Raw genomic sequence first — 25,933 nt, 5'->3', positions numbered from 1 at the left:
CTTCTTCTGGGATTCCAGTTACTCTAATATTGTTTCATCTTTTGGTGTCACTTATCTCTCAAATTCTCCCCTCATGATCCAGTGGCTGTTTGTCTCTTTTGCTCAGCTTCTTTATTCTCCATCATTTGGTCTTCTTTATCACTAATTCTCTTTTCTGCCTCATTTATCCTAGAAGTAATAGCCTCCATTTTTTACTGCACTTCATTAATAGCTTTTTAAATTTCAACTTGGTTAGATTTTAGTTCTTTTATATCTCCAGAAAGGGATTTTATTTCTCCTTTTATTTTATTTATCCCTTTAAAATTTTTATTTCTCTGATATCTTTCGTGCTTTTTTTGAGCCCAGCTAGCACCTTGATAATTATCATTCTGAACTCTAGTTCTTACGTATTGCTAACGTCTGTATTGATTTGGTCCCTAGCTGTCGGTACTGCCTCTTGTTCTTTTTTTGTGGTGAGTTTTTCCACCATGTCATTTTATCCAGAGAGGAACAGATGAATGAGAGAACAAAATACTAAAAGTGTAGCAACAACCCCCCCAAAATACACACTAACCAAATAGACCCAAAACCGGGGGAGAAGAATGGGGAAGGGGGGTAATTTTAAATATATGTGTGTATACACACACACACACACACACACACACACACAAATGTGAATTTTGGTCTGTTAGAAGAAACTACCTCCCAAAATTTTAAAGAAGGAAAAACATATATATACATAAATCAGGGTAAACACAATGAAGGGATAGAATATGACTATAAAGGGACGCCTGGGTGGCTCAGTTGGTTAAGCAGCTGCCTTCGGCTCAGATCATGATCCCAGCGTCCTAGGATCGAGTCCCACATCGGGCTCCTTGCTCGGCAGGGAGTCTGCTTCTCCCTCTGCCTCTGCCTGCCATTCTGTCTGCCTGTGTTAACGCTCTCTCTCTGACAAATAAATTTAAAAAATCTTTTTTAAAAAAAAAGAATATGACTATAAAGATGAAATAAAATTCTAAAAAAAGGAATTGCTAAGATAAGAAGTTGGTTGAAACAAGAAAAAAAAAAACAAAGTATGTGATCAGGGTGGAAATTAGAACAAAGCCATGTGCTAGATTTACGGTATATTTTGACCTAGTAGAAGGAATTTTATCCCAAAATTTTAAAGAAAAAAAAAACACCTATATGTATACAAAAAAGTAAGGTTAAATACAATGAAGGAATAAAATATGACTATAACAATGAAAATTTTAAAAGATTTTTTAAAAGGTATTGATAAGATAAAATAGTTTAAAGAGTTTAAAATAGGAAAGAGGAAAGATTTTAAAAATATAGTAAGAAAAAAATAAAATTAAAAACATTTAACTTTGAAAGGGTAAAGGATTGTGGGAAAAAAGCCATGAATTTTATGTGTTCCTTTCCCCTAGCTCTGGAGTTCTGCATTTCTCATTAATTGATGAACTTGGTCTTGGCTGGATGTTCTTGCTGATCTTCTAGGGGAGGCGACTGTTGCAGTGATTCTCAAATGTCTTTGCCCGAGGTGAAATTGTACCTGCCAGGGGCCAGGCTAGGGCAATCTGCTTGGAGGTTCGCTCTTGGGATCTTTTATTCTCTGAATGCTTTCCAGAGCTTTGGAGGACAGGAATGAGGATGGTGGCCTCCAAATCTCTGGCCCTAGAGGAGTTGAGAGCTCAGGGTTGCACTCCTCAGTGCACCCTCAGATAGAAGCAGTCAATCCCACCTGTCTCCCTGGTCTCCAGCCATACTCCAAGCTCACCCAGCCCGTGACCAAGCATTTCTGTCTCTGGCGCTCAGCCCTGTTTGGAGTCTCCAAACCCAGCTGATTCCTGCCACACGCTCCCTCGCCACTCCTCCTGGAAGAGGAATGTGAATATCCTCGGATCTGCTGCTTGTTGGGTCCCTGCCCAAGAGCAGTGGCCCGACTCTGCTGCAAATCTCGGTTTAAGGTAATCCTGAGCTGAGAGCACACTCCTGTGCTCTGTTACTGTAGCTGTCTACTCTGCTCTGATACCTGGGAGCTCTGCCACACTCAGACACCCCTGCTCTTTTTGTGATCCCACGGGTCCTGAGACCACACTGTCCGCATGAGGGTTCTCCCCCTCGCTTAGCCTCTAAGCAGAGTGATGTCCCTCAGTGGAGCAGATCTCTGAAAAGTTCCAATTTTGTGCTCCGCTGCTCTTTCACTTGCTGGCAGCCTGCCCCTCCCCCCGCACTCTGTCTTCCTGAATGTTGCCTCCGATTCACTTCTCCGCACATCCTGTCTTCTGGAAAGTGGTCGATTTTCTGTTCCTAGAATTGCTGCCCTTCTTCTCTTCTCTCTCTTCTTGAGTTTGTAGGTGTTCAGAATGATTTGATACCCATCTAGTTGAACTTTTGGGACCTGATGATATTTAGGTCTCCTGTTCCTCCACCATCTTGCTTCTTCCCCCAGGAGCAGTTTTATTATTAGCTTTAACGTAACTGATTTTGTTGTTGTTGATGATGAAAGTGTTTTTTGCACTAAAAACATACCAAGTTAAGCCTGCTCTGGCTTTAGCAGCCTTCCTCTTCTAGAGCTCAGCCAGGACGAATAACCCATACAGTATGCTGACTTTTGAAGTGTAGCTAAGTTCTCCCTGAAGATGCAACACAAGTCATAGCACAATCGATCATGATTGTCCCCCTTTTTGTTACCTCAGAGGGGCTGCCTTGCCCAAACTGGGAAGAGCAGTACCCTTACAATTTCATGGGGCTCACTAGTGGGAACCTGGGTGGGCGGGCCTTAAATCCAGTGTTCAGGCTACCCCATATTCAAGTCTGGTGGGCATGTGCAGAGCTAGCACTGCGGAATGGCTATCTGCCTAGACTGACTTGCAGTGTCACCAGGAGAGCACACTCAGCAACTAGGCCTCCCAGTTAGGAAGAAATTCAGATTCAGGCTGTTTTCTGGAGCCAACAGATTCAAGAGTCCATTTAATTTATTTTTTTCCCTTATGCTTATTAAAGAAAAGAAGCAACAAAAAGCCTGTAAAACCTGAGGTTAGAACGTTTCCCATCTCGCTTCATAGGCTTTCAGCTCACAGCAATAAAAGTGAGGTTTGCTATCAGGATGATGTTGTAGGCTCTGTCTCCTAAACATCTTTGTTGTTCCCCCTCTCCTCTTTATCCCATTATTACTATTTTAGCTTTGCCTTTGGGATCTTGCAGTAACTTCCTGTCTGGTCCCTCCTCTGATCTTACCTACTCTGAACCCCTGTGTACAATTGCTGCTTGAGTAGGTAAAACACAAATCTGAAATTCCCAGTTGAAAGTCCTCCAATGGATTCCTATTACTGAGTGATAAATTCCATCCCTTAGCCTGTCATTCAAATTATTTCACAATCTGTTCTCAGTCTACCTTTTTATCTTCATTTCTTCTTGCTTTTCCCTATACACTATAAATGCCAAACATACTGAACTATTTGCCATTTCCCTAGTATGGCATATGCTTTCATGCTGTCATGCCTGAAAGGAATATATATTTCTTTGTCTCCACTCCTCCACACCTCTGACAAACTCCTCCCACTCATTGTTCAAGGCCAGTTAAAACGTTTCTTCTTTTAATTCCTATGTAAAGAACCTTACATCTCTGGTTAGCATAGAGTAAGAATTTGCTAGATGTTAACTGTGCTGATGCATAATGATGAAGAAATATGGATTAGCTCTCTTTGGCCTTCACTGACCACCCATCACCAGAATCTTGTTATGACAATTTTTTTTTTTTTAACTTGGGATAACCCATCAGCAGAAGAGTGAACAAGACAAGAAGAAAATTGAATTGCTTTAAAGGAAGGGGATTTATAAATTGAAGTCTGGCTTAAAGATGGACAACCAGAATGAAGAAGGAGTTGAAGGATTTTTACGTCTGTTTGTATTTGGACAAGAGAAAGGCAGGAAGAATAACTGATGTCTTCATCTATCTAGAGGATTGCCCGAGGTCACAAGGAATAGACCTGGTCTATGAGGGTAGAACTGGGACCAGTAGCTGGGAAACTTTCCAGGGTTAGATACCTTATGAAGCAGACTTTTTGGACAGAGTGAGGAATTTCTTAACTTCCAGAGCTGTCCAGCAGGAGTTTTGACTGCCTGAAGGGTTCTGAGGATACCATCATTAGAAGGATGTGCTGGCAGAGGCTGTGTGGCTAGCTTTGTGGGCCATTATAAAGGATATTCCTGTACTGGGTGGCAAATTGGACTTAATCACCTCTTCTAACTCTGTGATTTAGTGCCTGCCTGATGCTTTTCAATAACATGAGCTTGTCCTCTTTTAGTATGCTGAGTGGGAATAATAGCTTATTTGTTTGTTTGTTTGGGTAACTGAACCATCTTTGACCAAATTGACTCTTGAGAGTAATTTTCTATTTTCCCAGATTATGAAGCTGAAACATGGGAAGGCAGTGTCAGGGGCATGGCAGCCAGATCCAGAGGTTTATGTTGAGGGGAATCATATTTGGAGGAGAGGTAGGGAAGGAATTAGGAATTGACTTGTCTCATTCAGCAGGCCTGGGTTCTATCTCCACTCTTTATTTACAAGCTATTTAAGATAAGTCTAAGTTTTAGTATCCTTATCTCTAAAATGGGACTACTAAGATTTTTCATGGACTTAGTGTGAAGATTAGATTAAAGAAGGCCTGACAAAGTGCTTAGAACATACTACAGGTTCAAAATTATATTCTTCCTTTGGTCTTCTTTGTTTTATTTTATTTTTTTATTTTGCTTGTTTGGGTTTTGGTCACCCTGGCCTTGGGAGTGTGGGGAAGGACACTTTTTTCCTCTTTCATCTTGAGCTGCAGACCTAAAATGTCTTCTTTGCATAAGTGTCTCTCCCTACTCTGTTTCAAAAAATTGAAGCAGAAGGAAAGCTTCCAGACTCTTTCTATGAAGCCAGCATTACCCTGATCCCCAAACCAGGCAAAGACCCTACCAAAAAGGAGAATTTCAGACCAATATCACTGATGAATATGGATGCTAAGGTTCTCAACAAGATCCTAGCAAACAGGATCCAACAACACATTTAAAAGATTATCCACCATGACCAGGTGGATTCATCCCTGGGCTACAAGGATGGTTCAAGATTCACAAATCAATCAATGTGATAGAACAAATTAATAGGAGAAGAGAGAAGAACCACATGGTCCTCTCAATCGATGCAGAAAAAGCATTTGACAAAATCCAGCATCCGTTCCTGATTAAAACGCTTCAAAGGGATAGAGGGAACATTCCTGAACTTCATCAAAACTATCTATGAAAGACCCACAGCAAATATCATCCTCAATGGGTAAAAGCTTGCAGCCTACCCGTTGAGATCAGGAACAGGACAAGGATGCCCACTCTCACCACTCTTGTTCAACATAGTATTAGAAGTCCTAGCAACAGCAATCAGACAACAAAGAGAAATAAAAGGTATCCAAATTGGCAATGAAGAAGTCAAACTCTCTCTCTTCGCAGATGACATTATTCTATATATGGAAAACCCAAAAGACTCCACCCCCAAACTACTAGAACTCATACAGCAATTCAGCAACATGGCAGGATACAAAGTCAATGTACAGAAATGAGTGGCTTTCTTATACACTAACAATGAAAATACAGAAAGGGAAGTTAGAGAATCGATTCCATTTACTAGAGCACCAAGAACCATAAGATACCTGGGAATAAACTTAACCAAAGAGGTAAAGGATCTGTATTCGAGGAACTATAGAACACTCACGAAAGAAATCAAAGAAGACACAAAAAGATGGAAGACCATTCCATGCTCTTGGATCGGAAGAATAAACATTGTTAAAATGTCTATACTGCTAGAGCAATCTATACTTTTAATGCCATTCCAATCAAAATTCCACTGGTATTTTTCCACTGGAGCAAATAGTCCAAAAATTTGTATGGAATCAGAAGAGACCCCCGAATCGCTAAGGAAATGTTGAAAAACAGAAATAAAACGGGGGCATCACGCTACATGATTTCAAGCTTTACTACAAAGCTGTGATCACCAAGACAGCATGGTACTGGCATAAAAACAGACACATAGACCAGTGGAACAGAGCAGAGAGCCCAGATATGGACCCTCTACTCTGTGGGCAAATAATATTCGACAAAACGGGAAAAAATATACAGTGGAAAAGACAGTCTCTTCAATAAATGGTGCTGGGAAAACTGGACAGCTATATGTAGAAGAATGAAACTCGACCATTCTCTTACAGCGTACACAAAGATAAAGTCAAAATGGATAAAAGACCTCAACGTGAGACAGGAATCCATCAGAATCCTAGAGGAGAACATAGGCAGTAATCTCCCTACTCCCAAAGCAATAATCCTCTTTGTCTTCCTAAGCCGGGGAGTTCGTCTTCTAGCCTTTTGATACTCTTGCTTTCTTACTTCCTATAAGGATCAAGTCATTTCAGACATAGTCCTCTGATTTCCCTTAAAAAGTATTTCTAATTTCCATATTAATAAATAAATGTAATCTTCAGTCCTAGTCCTAGTGACAAGAAAGGATTAGATTGTATTGATAGCTATAAAGCAATTAAAACGGATACATCAGAATCCCAGGAAACCTGACCACTATTATAGCTTTTGGGATACAAAGTAGAAAAGCTCATTTGTGTCCATTTGTTTTCTTTACTCTTGACCTTCAAAGAATATAAGTATTGAAGAGGCAGACTTCCTTCCAAGGACCAACTCATAGTTATCTGGCAGGTGTGGAAAAAGCATTGCTTTCAGGATTCCCTTTCCAGTTCCACTGCTGATTGCTGAAAAATCTTAGTAAAAAAGACACTTCACCTTTCCAAATCTGTTTCCTTAACTATAAAATGGGGGAAATAACATTAGTGTTTTGGTTTTCTTTATTTTTAAAATATTATATATATATATATATATAAATTTTTTTTTAAGATTTTTTATTCTATTTATTTGACAGAGAGAGAGAGATCACAAGTAGCCATAGAGACAGGCAGAGAGAGGGGGAAGCATGCTCCCTGCCAAGCAGAGAACCCAATGCGGGGCTCGATCCCTGGACCCTGAGATCACGACCTGAGCCGAAGGCAGAGGCTTAACCCACTGAGGCACCCAGGCATTTAAATATATTTTTAAGTAATCTTTACACCCATCCTGGGGTCTAAACTCAAAACCCCGAGATCCAGAGTTGCATGCTGTACTAAGCCAGACAGATTTCCCAGCATTAGTGTTGGTTTGAGGCTCAAATGAAATCACAGGTATAAAAATATCTTTTGTATGAGCAAAGGAAGAAATGTATATGGTGTATTATTTGAACTCAGTATCTTGACCCCTGATGAGCTTCCACAGATCGGGGTAGCCATGGAGGATTAGGATCTGCAAGGCATTCTGCTCCCTTGGGTTTTGAGAGTTAAAGACAGTGTCTTTGGAGTGTGCTAGGAGGAGACTTCCAGTAGGGAATAGCCACAAACTAGCAACTGCTTCCGTGGCCTAAGCTTACCTTCTAGTGGTGGGACACAGACAGTCTACCCTAAGCAAGTAAATACATAGTATGTCAGATGAAGTGCTGTGAAGATAAACAAAAAAGGATAGAAGCATAGCGATTAGTGGAAGCTGAAAGTACTGGTTTAGAAAAAATGTTAAGGTGATCTTTGAACAGAGTTCCAGGAAGAGGGAATAGAAAAGGTAAAGGATGAAATTGGAAAAGTGCTTGGCACATGAGGAACTGCAAGGAGGCCAGTGTGGCTGGAATAGATCAGCATGGGGGCAGATAGTAGGAGAGGGGGTTAGAAGAGGTGGCTGAGGCCCAGGTGGGTCATTAAAAGGATTTCCACATTGTCATGGGAAGCTACTGTGAGGCTTAAAAAGAGGAGTGTCATGATCTGATTTAATGTTTTAACAGGATCACTCTGGCTGCTGAGGGAAATAGACTGCCAGAATTAAAGGTGGAAGCAGGGAGACCAATGATGAAGCTAGTGCAGTAATCTGGAAAGAAAGTGTGTAGGCAGTGAGAGTTAAGATTCTGAGTGTATTTTGAAGTGGAACTGAAAGGGTTTGCTGACGTGGATGGGAGAGAAAGAATAGTGTCAAGATGACTCTAAGGTTTTTGGCCTGAGGAACTGGAAGAAAGAGTTGTCATTTACTGATCTAGAGAAAAATTGCAGAGGAACAGGTTTGGAAGGGAGTAGGGGGACAGAAAGTGAAAATTTATTTTTTAATATCATAAGTTTGAAATGGTAGTAATAGCTGGCTTTTTGAAGGCTTAACTATTTGCCTGGCTCTTAGTGCTTTGGGGTCTTAACTAATTTAATACTTATACCAACTTACTAGGTAAGTAATAGTTCCATTTTACAGATGGGAAAGCTCAAGCACAGAGAGGATAAGTGGCTCAAGATCACACACATAATAGTGGTGTTGCTGGGATTCAAACCTAAGCCTAGATCTAGCTCCAGAGACCACACTCTTAACCACTCACCATATAGCCTTGGTAGTCTAGCAAACGCCCAAGTGGACATGTTGAGTAGGCAGTTAGATACTAGATGAATCAGGAGTTTATGAGAAAAGTCCCGTCTAGTAATATGAAACTCAAGACATAGTGACAGAACTAGGAAGGTAAGTTAGGGCCATAAAGGGAGACACGGTTATAAGGAGACAAAATCACGAGATCAAGCCAGCAAGGCAGCCTTTCCCCTCAGGTGTGGTTAGCTCATGAGTTCTGCTCCTTAGAGCCAGGCCACTTATGGATGGCCCCCAGATGCTACCTATCATGCTTTTGCCTGGAATGTCCTTCTTCCCCCTTTCTTATCCACATCCAGGAATACCTAGTGCCAAGCATAATCCCTGACAGGCAATAGGCACTAAAAAGATGTTGGTTAATGAAGGCCCTTCCTCTGCTCACTCCACCCTTATCATGGCACTTTTCACATAACTGTCCACTTATTTATCTCTCTCCTCCATTAGTTGGTGACCCACTCAAAGCCAGGGACCCTGTTGGATTTGTTTCTCTTGTTTACAAACCTCTCATAGCTCCAGAGTACAAACCACCCCCCCCCACACACACACACACCCTGGTAATCTCTGCACTGAGTACCTGTTTTCTGCTGTTACCTGTGCTAAGTTTTAGAGATGCCAGCATCATCAGCATCAGAAGCAGCAAGATTAATACTATCAGTTGGGGCCAAGGAAACAAAACCAAACCAGGAAAGATGTAGGGAGGAAGCCCAGCTTACCTTTGATGCCCTTTTTAGAGAGGGTGGGGAAGAGATTCTTTACTGGCTACAAAGACTATTTACTACCACCTTATGTTTGAGAAGCTCAGATGCTTCCTGTCCAGGCTGAGGGGAGGGGAAGGGATAGGGGAGGGCACAGTGTGTTGACAGGGAGTAGGAAAGAGGAACTGACCAAGAGCTATTGTGTATAAGCAAGTAAGACATAGCTGTGTCTTCAGGGAGCTTACAGCTTGGGGAGTGGGGGCAGGACAGGAAATATAAACATACCAATAATGTATTGTGTGATAAGTTCTGTAATTAGGGATGCATGTGCCTTTAAATCTGTTCTGTTCTAAAGGGCAGAAGATACAGGTACAGTTAGTGGTATGAAAAGTCATTTTCAGACAATCAGAGTAGACTCACAGTGGAGTAGGGGTCTCAGAAAGGAAGGAGTTCACTATCCATAGAAATATAAGGGCTAGGCTGAATGGATCCCATGACCATGTCACAGGGGAGGTTCTAGCTCCAAATGTGAGGATGGACCAAGTGGCCTTTAGGGTGCATTCTAGCATCAGCAGTCTGTAATTCTGAGTCCCTTTCCTTTCTCTTGGCCTGAGGATGTCATTTATAAAATGACAAGGGTTGGAGGATCAAAATAATCTCCTTCTATTCCGCCATTTTACATCTGCCAAATTCAAGTGAATGAAAAATAAATCTACTTGGAACATTGAAAGAAGATCCTATGATTTCCTCCCCTCCCTCCCCCCCGCCATTTGGCATCTGAAATGACAAAACAAGGGTATAATTACCTTGGCCGCACAGTCTCTCACATGAAACTGAATATAGATTTCAGCCATGAGACTGGATTGCTTTGCTTTCCAAATTAAACCCCTGACTTTCTTCTTGATAAGTGGCAGACCTCCATAATACTAATTAAGAGACAAGTTGTCCACCTTGGTTCTGAAATCAGAAAATGATTGGGGGGTAACGTTAGATGAATTTTCTTTGGAGTTGGAAAGGATTTAGGGAAAGACATATTAACAAAGACACATTATTAAAGTGTAATATTTACAAATCCCAAAGAAGCTTTTAGGGATTTAGAGATTTAATCTTTGACTTTTAAAATCAGCTTTCCATCATCAGTCAAAGTACCAATGAACATTAAAAAGCTGTTGGGAGCAGTGAGACAGGCACTTACATACAGCTAGTGCAAGTACAAATTGATAGTCTTATCTAGAAAGTAGTTTGGCAAAGTAGGTGAAAACTCCTAACATGCCACTTCTCACTTCTGCTGATTTTGCCCTTTCCGAGGCCCATCATCTATTGCCAGGAATTTGCAATGGATTCCTGACTGGTCTCTACTTCTCTGCCCTGCCCCCATTATAGTCTGTTTTCTTCTCTTTTCATTTTTTAAGATTTTATTTACTTATTTGAGAGAGAATGAGAGCAAGCATGAGCAGGGAGGAGCAGAGGGAGAAGCAGGTCCCCCACTGAGCAGGGAGCCCAATGTAGGGCTCAATCCCAGGACCCCAGGATCACGACCTGAGCTGAAGGCAGACGCTGACTGAGCCACCCAGGGGGCCCTATAGTCTGTTTTCAACACAGTAATCAGAGTGACCCCTTTCAAACAAAAGTCAGATCATGTTATTCTTCTGCTCAGACCCCTGTGATCGCTTCTCATTTCACTCAGAATGAAAGTGAAGTCCTTTCAGTAGGACTATAAGGCCCTCTGTGAACTGACCAGCCCTTTATCTCTCTGACTTCCTCTACTACTGCTGTCCCCCTCGCCCCATTTGTTCTACTTCAGCCATACTGGCCTCTTCGCTGTTCCTCAGACACATCCAATAGGCTTTCCACTTAGGGCTTTCTGCAGTTTCCTTCACCTGAAATGCTCTTTCTTCAGCCATCTACTTGGTTAACTCTATTTCCTTCAGGTCTTTGTGAAAATCTTACTTCTCAGTGTGTCTTATACTGGTTACCCTATTCAATATTGCAGTGCCCTCCCTCCAACTCTGGCACTTATAATACCCTCTGTCCTGCCCTTTTCTCTTTTCCATAGCACTTTAGACTGTGTTTATTCATGTTCACTACTAATCCACTCTCTTCTTCCACCCTTCAAAAATATAAGCATCAGAAGTACAGTTTTCACAGTGTCTGGCACAGAGTCGCTACTCAAATATTTGTTGAATGGATGAGCTTTAAAAATAGCACTGTCTTTTGACCTAGAAATCTCACTTCTAGACTTGTTCCTAAAATAATCAGAGATGTAGTCAAAGATTTATTTAGGTCGTTTTCATAGTTGTATTTATTATAGTGAAAATTTTCAAACAACCTAAACATCTGAAAACAGAATAATGGTTAAATGATTTGATCTGTATACATAATGGAATATTAAAAAGATATTTAAAATAATGTCTTGATGAATATGTTTTTGAAGAATAAGAATATGAAGAATATATGGGGAAAATGCTTATAATGTTAAACTGAAAGAAAATATCTCCGTGGCTCAGTCTAAGTGATCGACTCTGGAGGGTAGCTCAGGTCATGAATTCACAATTGTGAGATCAAGGTCTATGTTGGGCTTCCAATTGGGTGTGGAGTCTGCTTAAGATTCTCTCTTTCAAAAGGGGAACCCTCTTACACTGTTAGTGAGAATGCAAACTGGTGCAGCTACTCTGGAGAACAGTATGGTGGTTTCTGAAAAATTTAAAAATAGAACTACCCTATAATCCAGTAATGCACTACTTGGTATTTACCCAAAGGATACAAAAGTACAGATTCAAGGGGCGCCTGGGTAGCTCAGTTGGTTGTCTTCCTTCAGCTCATGTCTTCTTGGATTGAACATGCCATGTCAGTCTCCCTGCTCAATGGCAAGCCAACTTCTCCCGCTCCCTTTGCAGCTCCCCTGCTCATGCATGCTGTCAAATAAATTAATTTAAAAAATACAGATTCAAAGAGATACATGTGCCCCAATGTTTATAGCAGCATTATCAACAATAGCCAAACTATGGAGAGAGCCCATCGGCTAATGAATGGATAAAGATGATGTGGTATATATATACACAATGGAATATTACTCAGCTCTCAAAAAGAAAAAAAAAGAAATCTTGCCATTTGGAGTGACATGGATGGAGCTAGAGTGTCAGTGTGGTAAGTGAAATAAGTCAGAGAAAGACAAATACCATGTCATCTCACTCATAGGTGGAATTTAAGAAAGAAAATAGATGAACATATGGGATGGGGAGGGAAAAGAGTGGGGGAAATAAACCATAAGAGACATTTTTAGTTTTTTAAAAAGATTTTATTTATTTGAGAGAGAGCACGAGAGAGAAGGCACAAGACCGGGAAAAGTCAGAGGGAGAAGCAGACTCCCCACTGAGCAGGGGACCCCCCCCCCGCCCATGCAGAACTTGATCCCAGGACTCCGATCACGACCTGTGCCAAAGGCAGATGCTTAACCAACTGAGCCACCCAGGTGCTCCTGTAAGAGACTCTTAAAGAAAGATTGAAAACAAACTCAGGGTTGGTGGGTTGGGGGATGAGCTAGATAGGTGAAAGGTATTAAGGAGGGCACTTATGATGAGCACTGGGTGTTGTATGTAAGTGAATAATCACTTGATTCTACTCCAGAAACCAATATTGCACTGTATGTTAACTAAGTAAAATTCAAATGGGAAAAAAAAAACAATTCTCCCTCTTCCCAATCCCCTCCCCCCTCTTTAAAACAAATGTGAAAGAAGCTAGACACAAAAGGGATTGTATGATTCCATTTATATAAAATACCTAAAATAGACAAATTTATAGAAACAGAAAGTAGATTAGAGGTTAACAGGAGCGATGGGGAGAGGGAATGGGATATTACTGCTTACTGGGTACAGGTTTGGAGTGATTAAGAAATCTTAGTAACAGATGGGGGGATAGTTGTAAAACATTGTGAACACAATGCCACTGAATTAATTATACACTTAATATGGTTAAAATCACAAATTTTAAGTTATATGTATTTTGTCCCAATAAAATTTTCAAAAAAAAGTGGGGCTCCCCATTGGCTCAGCTTGTAGAGCATATGACTCTTGATCCTGGGGTCATGAGTTTGAGCCCCGCATTGGGGAGTAGATTGTACTTAAAAAAATTCTTTAAGCATTTAAAGAAAAAGAAAAAGAAAACCCCTATGTAATAGACAGTGGCAGGCTAGATCTGGCTTGTGGGCTAGAGAGCCAGTCGTGAGCATCTTTTCCTAACTGTTCTTTTTGATATTGGTAGCTTGAAATTGGCCATGGTGGGAGTATTTATACCATGGAATTTGGCAAATGCTACACATAGAGCTTGACTTCAATCCCCTCAAGCTAGATCTGGTTGAATATTTACCAGAATACCACTGACAATATGTGCATAAAAATGTGTTGAGGGTGCCTGGGTGGCTCAGTCAGTTCCTGCCTTCAGCTCAAGTCATGACCTCTGGGTTCTGGGATGGAGCCCCATGTTGGGCTCCCTGCTCAGCCAGGAGCCTGCTTCTCCCTCTCTGTCTGCACCTGTTCATGCTTTCTCTCACTCACTCTGTCTCTCAAATAAATAAATAAAAATTTTAAGGAAAAAATGTGTAGAAAACTATTTGGAAGGATAACTGTTACTACCCCTGGGGAGTAAAGTAGTGTTGGAGCGGGAATGTGAGAGTGAATTTAGACTTCTTACCACATACACTTCTATAGTGTTTCCTTTTTTTTTTTTTTTTTGCAGTGAGTATATAGACAGAATTCTTATACTGCTTTTAAAAATTAGAAAAATTAAAAGAGAAAAATCTGCATATGTTGGGACTGTGGTACTGGTGACTTTCCTCATAGAGGCTAAAAGCTAGTTGCATATACTATCTGAAAAGGCCCACAGAGAGGCTGAAGGCCAAACCTGGGATTTGGATTCTGTTTCCTTTTCTTCCTGCCCAACCGCCTGGAGTTTTTTTTTTGTCTCTTCACAGGTTACCCTACAGCCTACCCGGCAGCAGCCCCTGCCTACAATCCCAGCCTGTACCCCACCAATAGCCCCAGTTATGCTCCAGGTAAGAAGAAAGTAGAGACCAGCAGTAATGCCTGGGGTGGGAGGTGGGCTCTGTTTGGAAAAACCAACCCATCTGCTGGCCTTTCCTTGTCCTTAATCGCTCTGGACTCAGCCTGTCCAAGCCTGATTCTCCTGGGAGTCCCCTCTGGGAATTGGGGCAGTTTGGACTCAGGATTGGGGTGGGAATAGAATTTTCCCCATTCTCCTTGGGACTTAAGTTTGACCCATCTCTGCTCTGCTGGCATATCTAAGACATGCATCCTCCTCACAGAACCTTTTCTGTTCTCCCAAACAATGTCCAAATCCATTCTTTTTTCAGTTTCCCCTAAGGCTGCCATTGAGACACACATAGATGCAAACACACACTCACTAGACTTCCTGGATGTGGAATTGGAAGAGAGTGAGAGACTTGCCACCAGAGGATAAAGAGCTGGTTTTCAAGCTGAAGCAAGGAAGCTGTTTTTCAAAAATAACAAAGCCCTACCACTCCTTGGATAGAGATTGAGATAGATTTGAAAATGTTGAAAAGTTATTTTTAGTTTGGGCTAGGAGCAGTGCAGAGGTCTTAACCCCTGATACTAACCCTCACACTTAGCGGGTCCTTTAACATTCAAGGGGTGGGAGAAAGTACAGATACTGCCTTTAGAAAGTCATGGGTTTGAATCCTGATAACTCACTAGCTGTGAGGCCTTGGACAAGATACCTCATCTCTCTGAGGAATGTGCTACTTACCTCAGAGGTGTAGATGGTTTTATATAAGTTTCTCTTCCTTTACTCAACAAGTATTTATTTGTTGAATGTCCTCCATACTAGAATTGAGAAAAAGAACCGTCTGTGCCTAAAATAACTTACAGTTCATTTGGTAGTTGGCATTTAAACAAATTTATAGCTGTGTGACAAGTATTGTGAAGAGAACACATGTAAGGAGAGGAAGCAGAGGAGAGAACAACAGTCGGTCTGAGGCTGAAAGTGTACAGGAGACTCCACGGGGGGCCAGCAGTAGAGATCCAAGGGAGAAGCAGGGGTTGTTCTTTTAAGCACACAAAGGAAGAATTGGGCATTCTGGACAGTGTAGAGCCTGGGCAAAGGGATGGCAGTGTGAGGACATGACACTGAGGAACCTAGAAGTAGTGAGAGAATGGTTGAAGCACACTGTGGGGCTGGAGAAAATAGAGGAATCTGAACTACTGATGTCCAAGGGCAAGATGTGGAAAGGCCTTGAATGCCACGATAACACCCACTTTCTTGTTTAGTAATGATTAGAGTTAAAAAGCTTGAAAAGATGTTAGAGATCCTCCAGTTCAATCCCTTCTCTTGACATGGGAGATCCAGAGACAAGCAGTGTTTTGTCCAGGTTACCCAGTGAATCAGCAGTAGCATAGGGACTGGAACCTTTGGCAGATCTTTGGTCTCATGCCTTTCTGTGCCCATGTAGCATTCATCCTACCATCATTCCCTTTCTTCTAGAATATTTAAATGAGAGAACATGGGCCATGTCAGAAGACTTGGGTCTGAGTTCTGTGACTTCCTAAATTTAGCAACTTTAAATCACCTGAGCTCTCTGAACCTCAGTTATTTCATTCTTTTTAAAACACCAGAGTAGTCTCTCTCTCTCTCTCTCTTTTTTTAAAGATTTTGTTTATTTGACCGCAAGAGAGGGAACACAAGCATGGGGAGAGGGAGAGGGAGAAGCAGACTTCTCTCTGAGACGGGAGCCTGATGCAGGACTCGATCCCAGGACCCTGGGATCATGACCTGAGCCCCAAGCAGATGCTTAATGACTGAGCCATCCAGGTGCCTCCTCAGTTACTTCATTCTGAAGTAGGGATCATTTTGCAGTCATACACACATGTACACACATACTGTGAATCCTGTCTTTTTTGGGAGACAAGAACTATTTTATGCAAATAAGTATAGTTAACCCCTAAAGTGCTTTACGTAGCTGTGTCATTCCACAGACATTTATTTTGTCCTGCGATGTCCAAGGCACTCTGGAAGACACTGGATGTAATTCAAACTCGAGGAAGCTGAAAGTCATTGCCCTCAGAGCTTGTGAGGGTAGCAGTGACCCACAGGCTAAAAAAAATCCATCTCAGCATTAATAGTTTATTCTATATTAACTTTTAGTCAATAAGATATGTATTTCCAAAAAATGTATACTGTGAGGAAGAAACAATAAAATCTGTAGAAATTAACTCTGATAAAAGATTTAATCAAGTTTGATAAGTTCTGTCTTAAAAAAAAAACGGTGGTTTTCTATCTTTCACAGTATGGAAATAAGTTAAATCTAAATGCTGTGAGATCTGTGAATTGGCTTGGTAAACTGCCTGGTCTGAAACAAAATGAGGTGAGTAGTTGTAGAAGGTCAGCTAAGGTCAGGAATGAAGAAGATGGGTTGTCTGTGTAGTCAGGAGGCTGCCGTGATGTGTGGAAGCAGTCCATGAGATGGTGAGGCTGGGAGTGAAGACAACGAGTTAGTGGATAGAGCCTGCTCTTACAAGAGGCTTCTAAGAGGGCAATGAGAACAAGGGAAGGTGGAATTAAAGGAGGGATTTTTTTTAGATAGGAGCATGGTTAAGTAAGTGTTGATGGGAAGGAGGTCAATTCAGAGGTTCAGGAGGAGGGGTACCAGAAGGATCCAGGCCTTCAAGGAGGCTTTGGTGAGGTGAGAAATACAGAGTTCCGTTCTCTTCTTTGTTTTGGGGAGCAGGTGGAGTGGGTACCTCATACAGGAGGGCAGCTCTCCCTCTTAGACTAAAGAAAAAGTCATAGATGGATGTGCTTAAAATAAATTGCCCAGTGGAAAGGGGAGTGATCTGTCTAATGATTTTGATTTGCTGAGAGAGGGGCGAACAAAGATAGAGGGAAGGTTCTTAAGGAGAGAGGCCAAGGTGTGAAAGCTTTACTGGAAGGAGAAGGTAAGACAGCTGTGTAACAGGAGGCCCCATGGAGGTTGCAAGCCGTGAAGTCATCAGAGCTTGATGTCCAGCACTGGGGCATTGTCTCATAATGTTCAGAACTTATGGTGATGGTTTCTGGAATTGTTTGAGGATTAGTTTGCCAAGAAAGTGGAAGTACAGAAAATAAAAATAAATTAGTGATATTTGTTGAATGGTTCCTGCGTACCAGGGACTATTTTAAGCTTTTTTCTGGATATTGACTTGTTTTCTATCACAACAAACCTTTGAAGTCATTACTGTTGTTATTCCCATTTTCCAAGTGGGAAAACTAAAATTTAGAGAAGTTGGGAACTGGCCGAAGATCCAAACCATGCATCGTTCCACAGTTGGGCAGAGAGAGATTAAGGAGTTAAACTAGAGCAACCAGACTAGGGAGAGCAGACAGGAAGAGCCAGGACTGTGGAATAAGGAGATGAGATTGGAAAGCTCCTAGCATGTGTAAAGTACTAATAAATTAATTTTAAGGCAAAATATCAGCCCTCACCTAACTTTATCTTCCCCAAATTTGTGTTTCCTTTGAAACCCATACACTGTAGAGGGTGATGTTAACATATTGTGTCAGAAAGCCCCAAACCAGGAGTTGGAAGGACTGGGGTTATAGCACTAACTCTCCTGCTGATTTTGGTGTGACCTTGAACAGATCCCTTTCCTTTGGAGTTAGACACACAGACACACGCACACATGCACAACTGGTCTGTTTCGTATTTTGGGAGGTAAACCTCAGCATTCACCTGGTCTCCTGACTGCCCTAGGGGAGCTCCTGCTGAGGAAGAGCTGGCTCAAGGACAGAGAAGGTGGTGTAGGTTCCTCTCAGCTTCCTGCCAGAACCAGCCATTTGTGATGCCATGAGATGCCTGCGGGAAAGGAGCCAGGCTCTCAGGTTTAAATTTCTCTCAGCTTCTTCAAGGAGACCAAGAAGTTGCTTTAGAGAGAGCTATTTTTAGCAGCTCTAAGTACTCTAAGATGTCATCTGTTCAGGGTGCCGGGAAACATTTCACTCTTTCATTGGTTCTGAAAGCAGTGTGGGTACTTGGAGCTTTTTTCCCAAGCTCTTAATGACTTCAGGGATCTTATTTAAGAACTGTTTGGCCCTGCAGGAGGCGGGAGCCAACTGAGACTTACTTTCAGAATCTGGAAACCAAAGGATGAATCACATTGGTAATCTGACTTGAAAATGAAAGGATAAACAGAATAACTCATATAGATAGAAATGAAATACCTCATCACAAGAGGTTTATAAGCCACTTTCATCTACTATCTCACTTAATCTCATTCAACTTTATAAAGTACAAATGTAAAAAAAAATAAAGTACAAATGTATTGTTCCTATTTTGCATATGACAAATATGAGGAAAGGCAAGGGAGAGGAATATGTGTTTTCTGAATCCTGTCATTTTGCAGACACTGTGCAAGGCATGTCACAAATGTTCTTACTTTAGTCTTGTGTGAACTGGCTCTTCCTGCTTCCAGTTTTGCTCAGAGGTTAAATAACTTGTCCAGCGTCTCACAACTAAAAAGCAGTGGAGCTGGAATTCAAACCCAGTCTATCTGACCCCATAGCCTGTGCTCCTTCTAAAAGCACCGTAGTCTCCCAGAAGTTTTGAGGGAAGTGTCTCTGCATTGGTCCTAGCCCTGTGGGGCTTTACAGAGAGTTCTTCAGAGGCCACAGCTGATGATTTTGTCCCTGTACCTTATTTCTGGTACATTAAGCCTCTGTCATGTGTGAAGTCCCTCTGCTCTGCAGAGAGCACTAACTTGGGTCAGCTACCTGGAAGATACCAGGCCATCAGGGAGGTGGTTCTCTTCAATGAATGGGTTTTTCTGGATGGCAAGGCTGTCATTCCTTCTGGGGTAGAGGCACTTCACACCCTCTGCATTCACTGTTTCTTATGTCACCTGGGGGAAACTGCTATCTTGAGACAGTCTGTTTTTGTAACTGCGATGTGTACTACTTTGCACAAATTCTTAGTGGTAATTTCAACTAACATTTCTATCCAACAGAGTTTCAGTTCCTGCATTCAGCTTATGGTAGGAGAGCTATTTTTCCTCATCTGTATTATGGCCTATGAATGTGTTATCTCGTAACAACGGTAGATCCCCTCTCCTTCCCTCCCCAAATCCCATCCCTTAGGCTTGGGCTCCCCCAGGTGGCTCAGCAGCAGTTCCTAAAGCATGCAGGAACATGTCTGATGGTGCAAAATCATGGGTTGGAGACACACATGAACCATCCCCTAGGGCAGCAATGAAGGATCATGGCACTAAAAGGCGTCTTTCCCCTTCCTCACCTCCGGGGTCCTGTCTGACCTAGGTCAGAAATGTTCACCCTAACCTGGCTGCTGAATTCAAACAATCTAGTGAACAAAATTCTTCAGCCTGTATGGCTCCTCTGTTGGCTTTGTGGCAGCCCCTGTGGAGGAGTACCTGGATTATGCCTATAAGAACCCCAAAAACCAGTCTGTCCCAGGATCTAATTTTCCATCTCCATTGGCAGTCTGACATGTTTGAAGACCTGGTTGACCTTAGATATAATCTGTTCCCTTAGCCCAGATCTTGAGCTCTGACTCATGTTCAGGGCATTTTCCTGGATGGTGAGAGGTGAGGGCCAAGTGTGCTAAATAAGTGAGGTCCTCTGGGCAGTGTGGACTCCAGGCCCAAGGCACCACAGGAACTTCTGGGCACCTGTGAGGGTCCCAGCAGTGTAACTGGACTAGGTCCTTTTTGTCAGACAGTAAGGGACCATGGGAGGGATTTGCCACTTTCACTACCCTCACCTGGGCTGCTCAGGACAATGTTTTCATTAAAATCCCTGCACACTTTCTCAGCTTCTAACCTTGAATTATTTGGATGTTGAATATTGAATTTGTGTGTGGCGCATCTTTCAGGAGATGAGCTGTGAAAATTTCTCCTTGCCACTGCTGTGGGCTGCGCGATCTTGGGCAATTTGCTAATGTCTCCAGACCATAGGTAGTGTTTTGTTCCAGATGATCTCTTAGGTCCCTTTAATTGTTAATAATGTATCCTCTTATAATTGTATTATTTTAGCTTTTGCTAGTCATAGACCTGTTCCCCTTATAATATATGGAGAGTCCATTTTTTGTTTGCCTCGGTATATATGAACTTGGACAGAGGACTCCATAAAAAGTGGGAGAAGCTTTCATGTTTCCTTACCCCTCTAGTTATAACATCTGAAATAGAAATACTAAAAAAGTATGTGTGGAACCCTTCTCTTCACAAAATATTTTGTGCCAGACCCTATACTGGCCCTGTAAAGATAAAGACCGTAAGACAAGCTCCCTATTCTAAAGGAACTCACAGTTTAGTGGGGGAGACACATAAGGCAGCAAGTACAGGGGCTTCTAAGAATCACAGAAACTAGGATAGGGAAGGAACTGTGGTCAAAGGGCGGGGAAAAGAAAAGATTTCATAGTAGAGGCAAGCTCATGATTGGTGGATTAATAAATTTTTAACAGCTGGCATTTGGGGAAAGACATACCAGGAAGAGTGAACAATGTGAGCAAAAATACGGAGATGTGATTTGACACTTCTTGGCATAATCTGGGAATGATAGAGTTTATGTGGCTGTAGTGTAGGATTGGAAAGTGAGAACAGTGAGAGTCTAGAGGGATCACAGGGCTAGATCATGAGGGTCCTTGAATGCCAAATAGGAAGTTCAGCCTTAGCCTGTAGGCAGTGGAGAACCATAGAATGCTTTTAAGATTTTGTGATCAGGTTTAGGTCTTAGAAATATCTCTTGATTACAGTTTGGAGATTGGAGTTGGCAGGTTTAAAGTCAGAACAATGTGGAAGAAGTCGTAGTTGTTAAGAGATGATGGGAACTTACATTAGAACTGTCCAGAACTGTGGTGATAGAAGATGAGCAGATGCCAAAGTTAGAAACTGTAAGACTGGATGACACTTTACTTTTGATCCTCACATCAACAGTGTGAAGCAGTCAGGGAGAGAGTAGTATTGCTATGTTATGAGACAACAGAATTGAAGCTTAGGAAGGTTAGGTGACTTGCCCAAGGTCCCCCAGCTAATAAGTGGCACAGCCCAGGCTAGAACTCAGATTTCCTGACTTACTGGATTATTCAGGATGATGGTCCCTTGCTGCCTCTCCTCCTTGTAAGTGTGCTTAACAGATTGTTCAAGTGTCAGAGGGCGTGAGGGCCCCGTATCCCAGGAAGTGAACAACCCAGCACCTGGATGTGGGCAGCATGCTGTGACTGGGCCATGGCCCTTCACTGCCAAGGGTTCTCTCTGTCTCTCTCTGCCTCTGTTCTAAATTGAGGAATAATACCTATACAGTAGCACATAGCACGCACTAGTCTCAGATCTACAGCTTGGTAATTTTGACATACGAATGCACTTGTATTTACCACCCAGTTCAAAACCTAGAACATTTCTAGGAGTTGGTACCTTCCATGGTACCCAAGAGCAGGCATGCCTGCCAGAGCAGCCTTCTCTTACTGTGCCTCTGAAGTTTCCCTTGGATTGTCTCTGTCCCACAACTGAACTCTGAATTGCTACCACCAACGGAAGGGGTTCCTTTAGAATTGTACATGGAAGACGAAGATCATATGGTACAATCAACCAATGAGGAAGTCATGTTGACAGCTAATATTTGTTGGTTTTCATGGTCTTCGTATTTGTCCAGTTATTTAAATTATTAAGTATTAAAATAGAGAAATAGAGAAAATACTAGTACTTGTTTTCTGGTTTCAATGAAACCAGAAGAAAATACACACTTCTTCAAGAACATACATAGTTTAGTTCACTCGATCAGTTAGACAAGACATAATCAAAGGCACAGTCGCACTTGCTTCTTTCCTGGTTAATCTGGAATGTTATTTTATTGTGTGTAATGCTGTCTTGTTCACTTTCTGGTTGGCGTGTGGCTGTGTTGCATCCCCAGCTGGCCCATGAATACCTTGTGTGCGGTGACCATGACCCACATGTGTTCCTGTCCACCGTGGCGCTCCCCTCAGTGCTGAGTGCAGTGTAGGCTTCAGTACTCTTTGGTTAATTTTGATTTACTTTGTCATGCAGTCCTTCAGACTAATGTCAGACTTTTGGCTTATGAAAATTATGGTAAAGTATGCACCACTTGGGGAGAAAAACTGGACTGGAACAGGACACCCAAATTCTCTGTGGCAAAATTCAGGCCTCCTGATTCCTTATGGAGTCCCTAAGGGGTCTTGAGGACATGTGACTTCTCAGAACTATATGTTTTACTTTTTAGGGAGTTGTTTTGAGTGACCAGGGCTTTCCAGCCACATCGAGTGGCTGGTTCTAAATTTGGAGACATTTTGATAAGAGTTTTCAACACTAATTGGATTTTTTATTAATCCCAACTCCCCCTACCCCCACACTGGGGAAAGGAAACCTAAAACTGACTGCCCTCCTCCAATATTGTCTGCAGAGCCATGTCCTGATGTCCAGCAAAGGCTTTGGACTCTGCATGGGATTCTGCTAGATCTCCCTTTCTTCTGCCGGAATTCTCCTTTTAGTGTCACTTTCCTGCCCATGATTTCCTTTTCATATCTCAGCATCTGCTGTATATATTGCGGGCCATGAATGCAAGTGCAGTGTCAGCCCAGAACAGCTACACCTCTAGCCTTAGTTCAGCAAAACAGCAGTGTCCTTGACCTCCTCCTCTGGCCCCAGTATCTCCATGACTGAAGGAATCAGAGGCATTACGTGTTACCCGGCTGGGCGGAGGGGTTATGAGTTCTGTCTGAAGGAGGACTGGCCTTACCTTGGTGGAATTAGAGTGTATAGGCATACTTCTCATACCGCCCTGCTTTACCTTAGCCCCCTGTTGAACTGTTGCCATTGTAGCCCCCCCCATCCTGCTAATGTTTTTAAAAACCCTCATGTCTAAGATCTTGAGTGCAAAAGATACTGTTAAAATTATTCTTCCTACTCTAAGTAGAAATTTGGGTGAAAAATGGTTTCTCCTCTAGGAGAAAATATGTCAAGAGAAATCTCTAAAAAGTTAGGCATTTTCCCCCCCTTTGAAACCCTCTTTCCTCTCTCCTTTCCCACAGGATACCATGAAGGTAAGTTTTTTGAGTCATTCCGACTTCTAGATCATATGAAGCATCATCCTTCAAATTTCTCAAGCTGAGCTTCAAGGTCAGCCTGGGAAGTCTCTGCAGATTTCTTTCAAACTGGGCCGCATCTCTATTTTACACCTGCCCCAAGTTGCCATATAATTTCTTAATGGCCCAGCAGATGCTCTCTAATTCATGAGGAGACATCTCAAGTGGGGCACCAGCAGCACCTCACCAGGAAGTAAAAAAATGTGTGCAAGAGGCTTATCTCTCTGGCCCCAGCTGGGCATACAGGAGAAGGAGTGGGAAGTGCCCCACTGGACAACCTGTGCCTTCCGAACTGCCAGAGCTCAGTCCCTTTAGAGGAGGTGACAGTCCAGCAGCATTCGTGTCATGTGGTAATTCTTTTGAGGTCTCTCTTTGGGAATAACTTATTGACCGCCCAGGTGAGATTTCAGGCATAAAAAATGAATACTCAATTGATCTGGCCGAGTACACAGTCGGAGGCCCACAAGTTGCTCCATATTGGTAAGAAAGCAGCTAAGGACTATCCCAGAGCCTTAGGCTGGAATGTCAGGCAGTAGGAGGTGGTAGTCGTAGGCATCTTCCTGGTTTTTGGTAGTGGGTAGAAAATCCTGGCTCTCTTAATGTAAGCTCAGTTTTCCTCGGTTTCAAATCATTTAGAAGTTCATGTCAGCAATTCTCCCAACCCACTCACCCATCTCAGAAAGGCTGAACCATCCTGTGTGTCTGAGCAGGGCCCCTCGGGTTATATGTTTCCATCCAGCACAAGACCCTTGCTTTGTGTCTGTGATTGGTGGTGCCCACTTCTTATTTCTGCCTAATGCCATTCTTGTGTCTTCCCTTAAGCAACTCTGCTGATGAAACAGGCCTGGCCACAGAACTCGTCTTCCTGTGGTACTGAAGGCACCTTCCACCTCCCAGTGGACACCGGGACCGAGAACCGAACTTACCAAGCATCCTCTGCGGCTTTCAGTAAATACAGCCTGTCTCTTCCTTTCCTTGTTCCCCTTGGTTGGGACTGATTTGTTTCTTAGGAAGAAAGGAAATGGAACTTTTAAAACTGACATTAGAAGATACTGTTTTAAGAGGTTCTCCTACCCACACAAAAAATTGACCTTCCTCATACAGAAAAGGTCATCCTCTTTGATCATGTACACAGCTTTGGGGAGACACAAAGCAGTGAGGGGGGGAAGAGGAAGTATGCACCTGGCCCACAAGTATGATTAGGGAAGAGCTGGTACTGCATTTCAAGGGAAAGAACAGAGAGCATCTCTGAAGGCCAGTGGACCTTTGGACAGAGAAGTCTTCTCCAAAACCCACTGCAGAGGGTTTCTCAGCCTTGCTCCTATGGACATCTGGACCAGATAATTCTTTGTTGTGGGGGGCTAACTGGTGCTTTGTAGGATGCTTAGCAGAGTCTCCTGGCCTCGGCTCCCTGGGTGCCAGCAAACCCTTATTATGGCAACTAAAAATATATCTAAACATTTCTAAAGATCTCCTGGGGAGGCAGAATTGCCTTCCCCATGAGAAACACTCCCCTAGTGGAAGCTACACTTAGGGAGCAAGGTGTGTACCTGGAGTCCCCAGGGAAGACAGAAACCATCTGGCCAGTCAGATTGCTTACACTCATCTTGAGGTTCAGCGGGGTGACTAATGGTTTCACCTTCACACCTGATTTTTAATACAAGAAGTCTCCCCTGGGTAAAATGAGGACCCGTGTTTGGAAGTTACTGAGTGGCACTTGGCCTCCATAGGAAGATTTTATGCCTTGTTGGAGCTGTCCAAAAGAGGAGTGGCTGGCTCTGGATGTGGGGAGTGCTTATTTCTTAAATTGTGCTGGCAGGGGTTTGACGTACCCTTGGCGGGATGCTGTAGACTAGGCCTGATAGTCTGGGGTTCAGTAAAATATTAATCTATTAAGTAGATTAGAAGAATATGCTGCATTTTTTTCTTTTCTTTAAAATACCCGTGTTATTTTCTCCTTACTTACTTGCCCCTAGTTGTTAACATCAACTTACCTTTAAACAACATAACTCTCACCTCTTAGAGGATTTGCTTTAATAATCACCCTCTCATTTAACCTACACTAGAGTCCTATTTTCATTCATTCAAGTTTGAAAGCTGAGGCTCAGAAAGGTAATATGTCCATTGCCATCCAAGTAGCCAGCAGCACAGCTACAAAAAGATGATATCACTCAGATTAAGTTTCAGGTTAAATTTACTGACTTTTTCCATGAGATTAATTTTACTCGTTAAGAGAGGGATGGCAGGTAGTAGGGAGTTTTTTCAGGTGCCTCAGATGGAACTGAATGAACATATAGGTAAGCAGGCTTATACATAAATATTTTCTCTTAAATCCACACATATGGTTGTAGATGCGTTTAGACACACCTACTGTAGTAGAACAGGAAGAGGTCTGGGACAGAGACCAAAGAGTTAGAGCTTTGTTCCAACATGTAAATATCTGATGGTCAATAAACCACTTCGTCTAAAAGGCATCCTTGATGTGAGGACCTTTGAAGGTGGTAGGGGCTTTCCCAACCCCATCAAAAAAGATTTATGATAGTGCAAGAAGATTGAAGGCAGGGCTGAAATGGTTTCATCTCACTAATGTATACACTCTATTTATTATCCTGTTTGATGGAGCCTAAAATTAGAGTTA

At 42.4% G+C, this 25,933-nt stretch overlaps 1 protein-coding gene across 7 annotated transcripts in view; it reads left to right on the top strand.

Moving 5' to 3' along the window:
- Positions 1–25,933, top strand: part of FAM168A (family with sequence similarity 168 member A) — a 240,668-nt gene that overhangs the window by 200,674 nt on the left and 14,061 nt on the right. For 4 of the 7 annotated variants that reach the window (XM_004768087.3, XM_004768086.3, XM_004768085.3 and 1 more), the window contains 4 exons: positions 14,152–14,232; positions 19,193–19,219; positions 23,242–23,253; positions 24,118–24,243. In XM_004768087.3, coding sequence (XP_004768144.1) covers positions 14,152–14,232; positions 19,193–19,219; positions 23,242–23,253; positions 24,118–24,243 — 246 coding nt within the window. The remainder of the gene's footprint in view (positions 1–14,151; positions 14,233–19,192; positions 19,220–23,241; positions 23,254–24,117; positions 24,244–25,933) is intronic. The other 3 variants (XM_004768088.3, XM_004768089.3, XM_045071465.1) reach the window with 3 other exon arrangements.

This window comes from Mustela putorius, unplaced genomic scaffold, assembly GCF_011764305.1.
Source record: "Mustela putorius furo isolate JIRA1106 unplaced genomic scaffold, ASM1176430v1.1 tig00003987_pilon_pilon_pilon, whole genome shotgun sequence".
NCBI classification, from domain to species: Eukaryota; Metazoa; Chordata; class Mammalia; order Carnivora; family Mustelidae; genus Mustela; species Mustela putorius.
The sequence above is the reverse complement of the archived record's forward strand: the minus strand, read 5'-3'. Positions and strand labels throughout refer to the sequence as shown.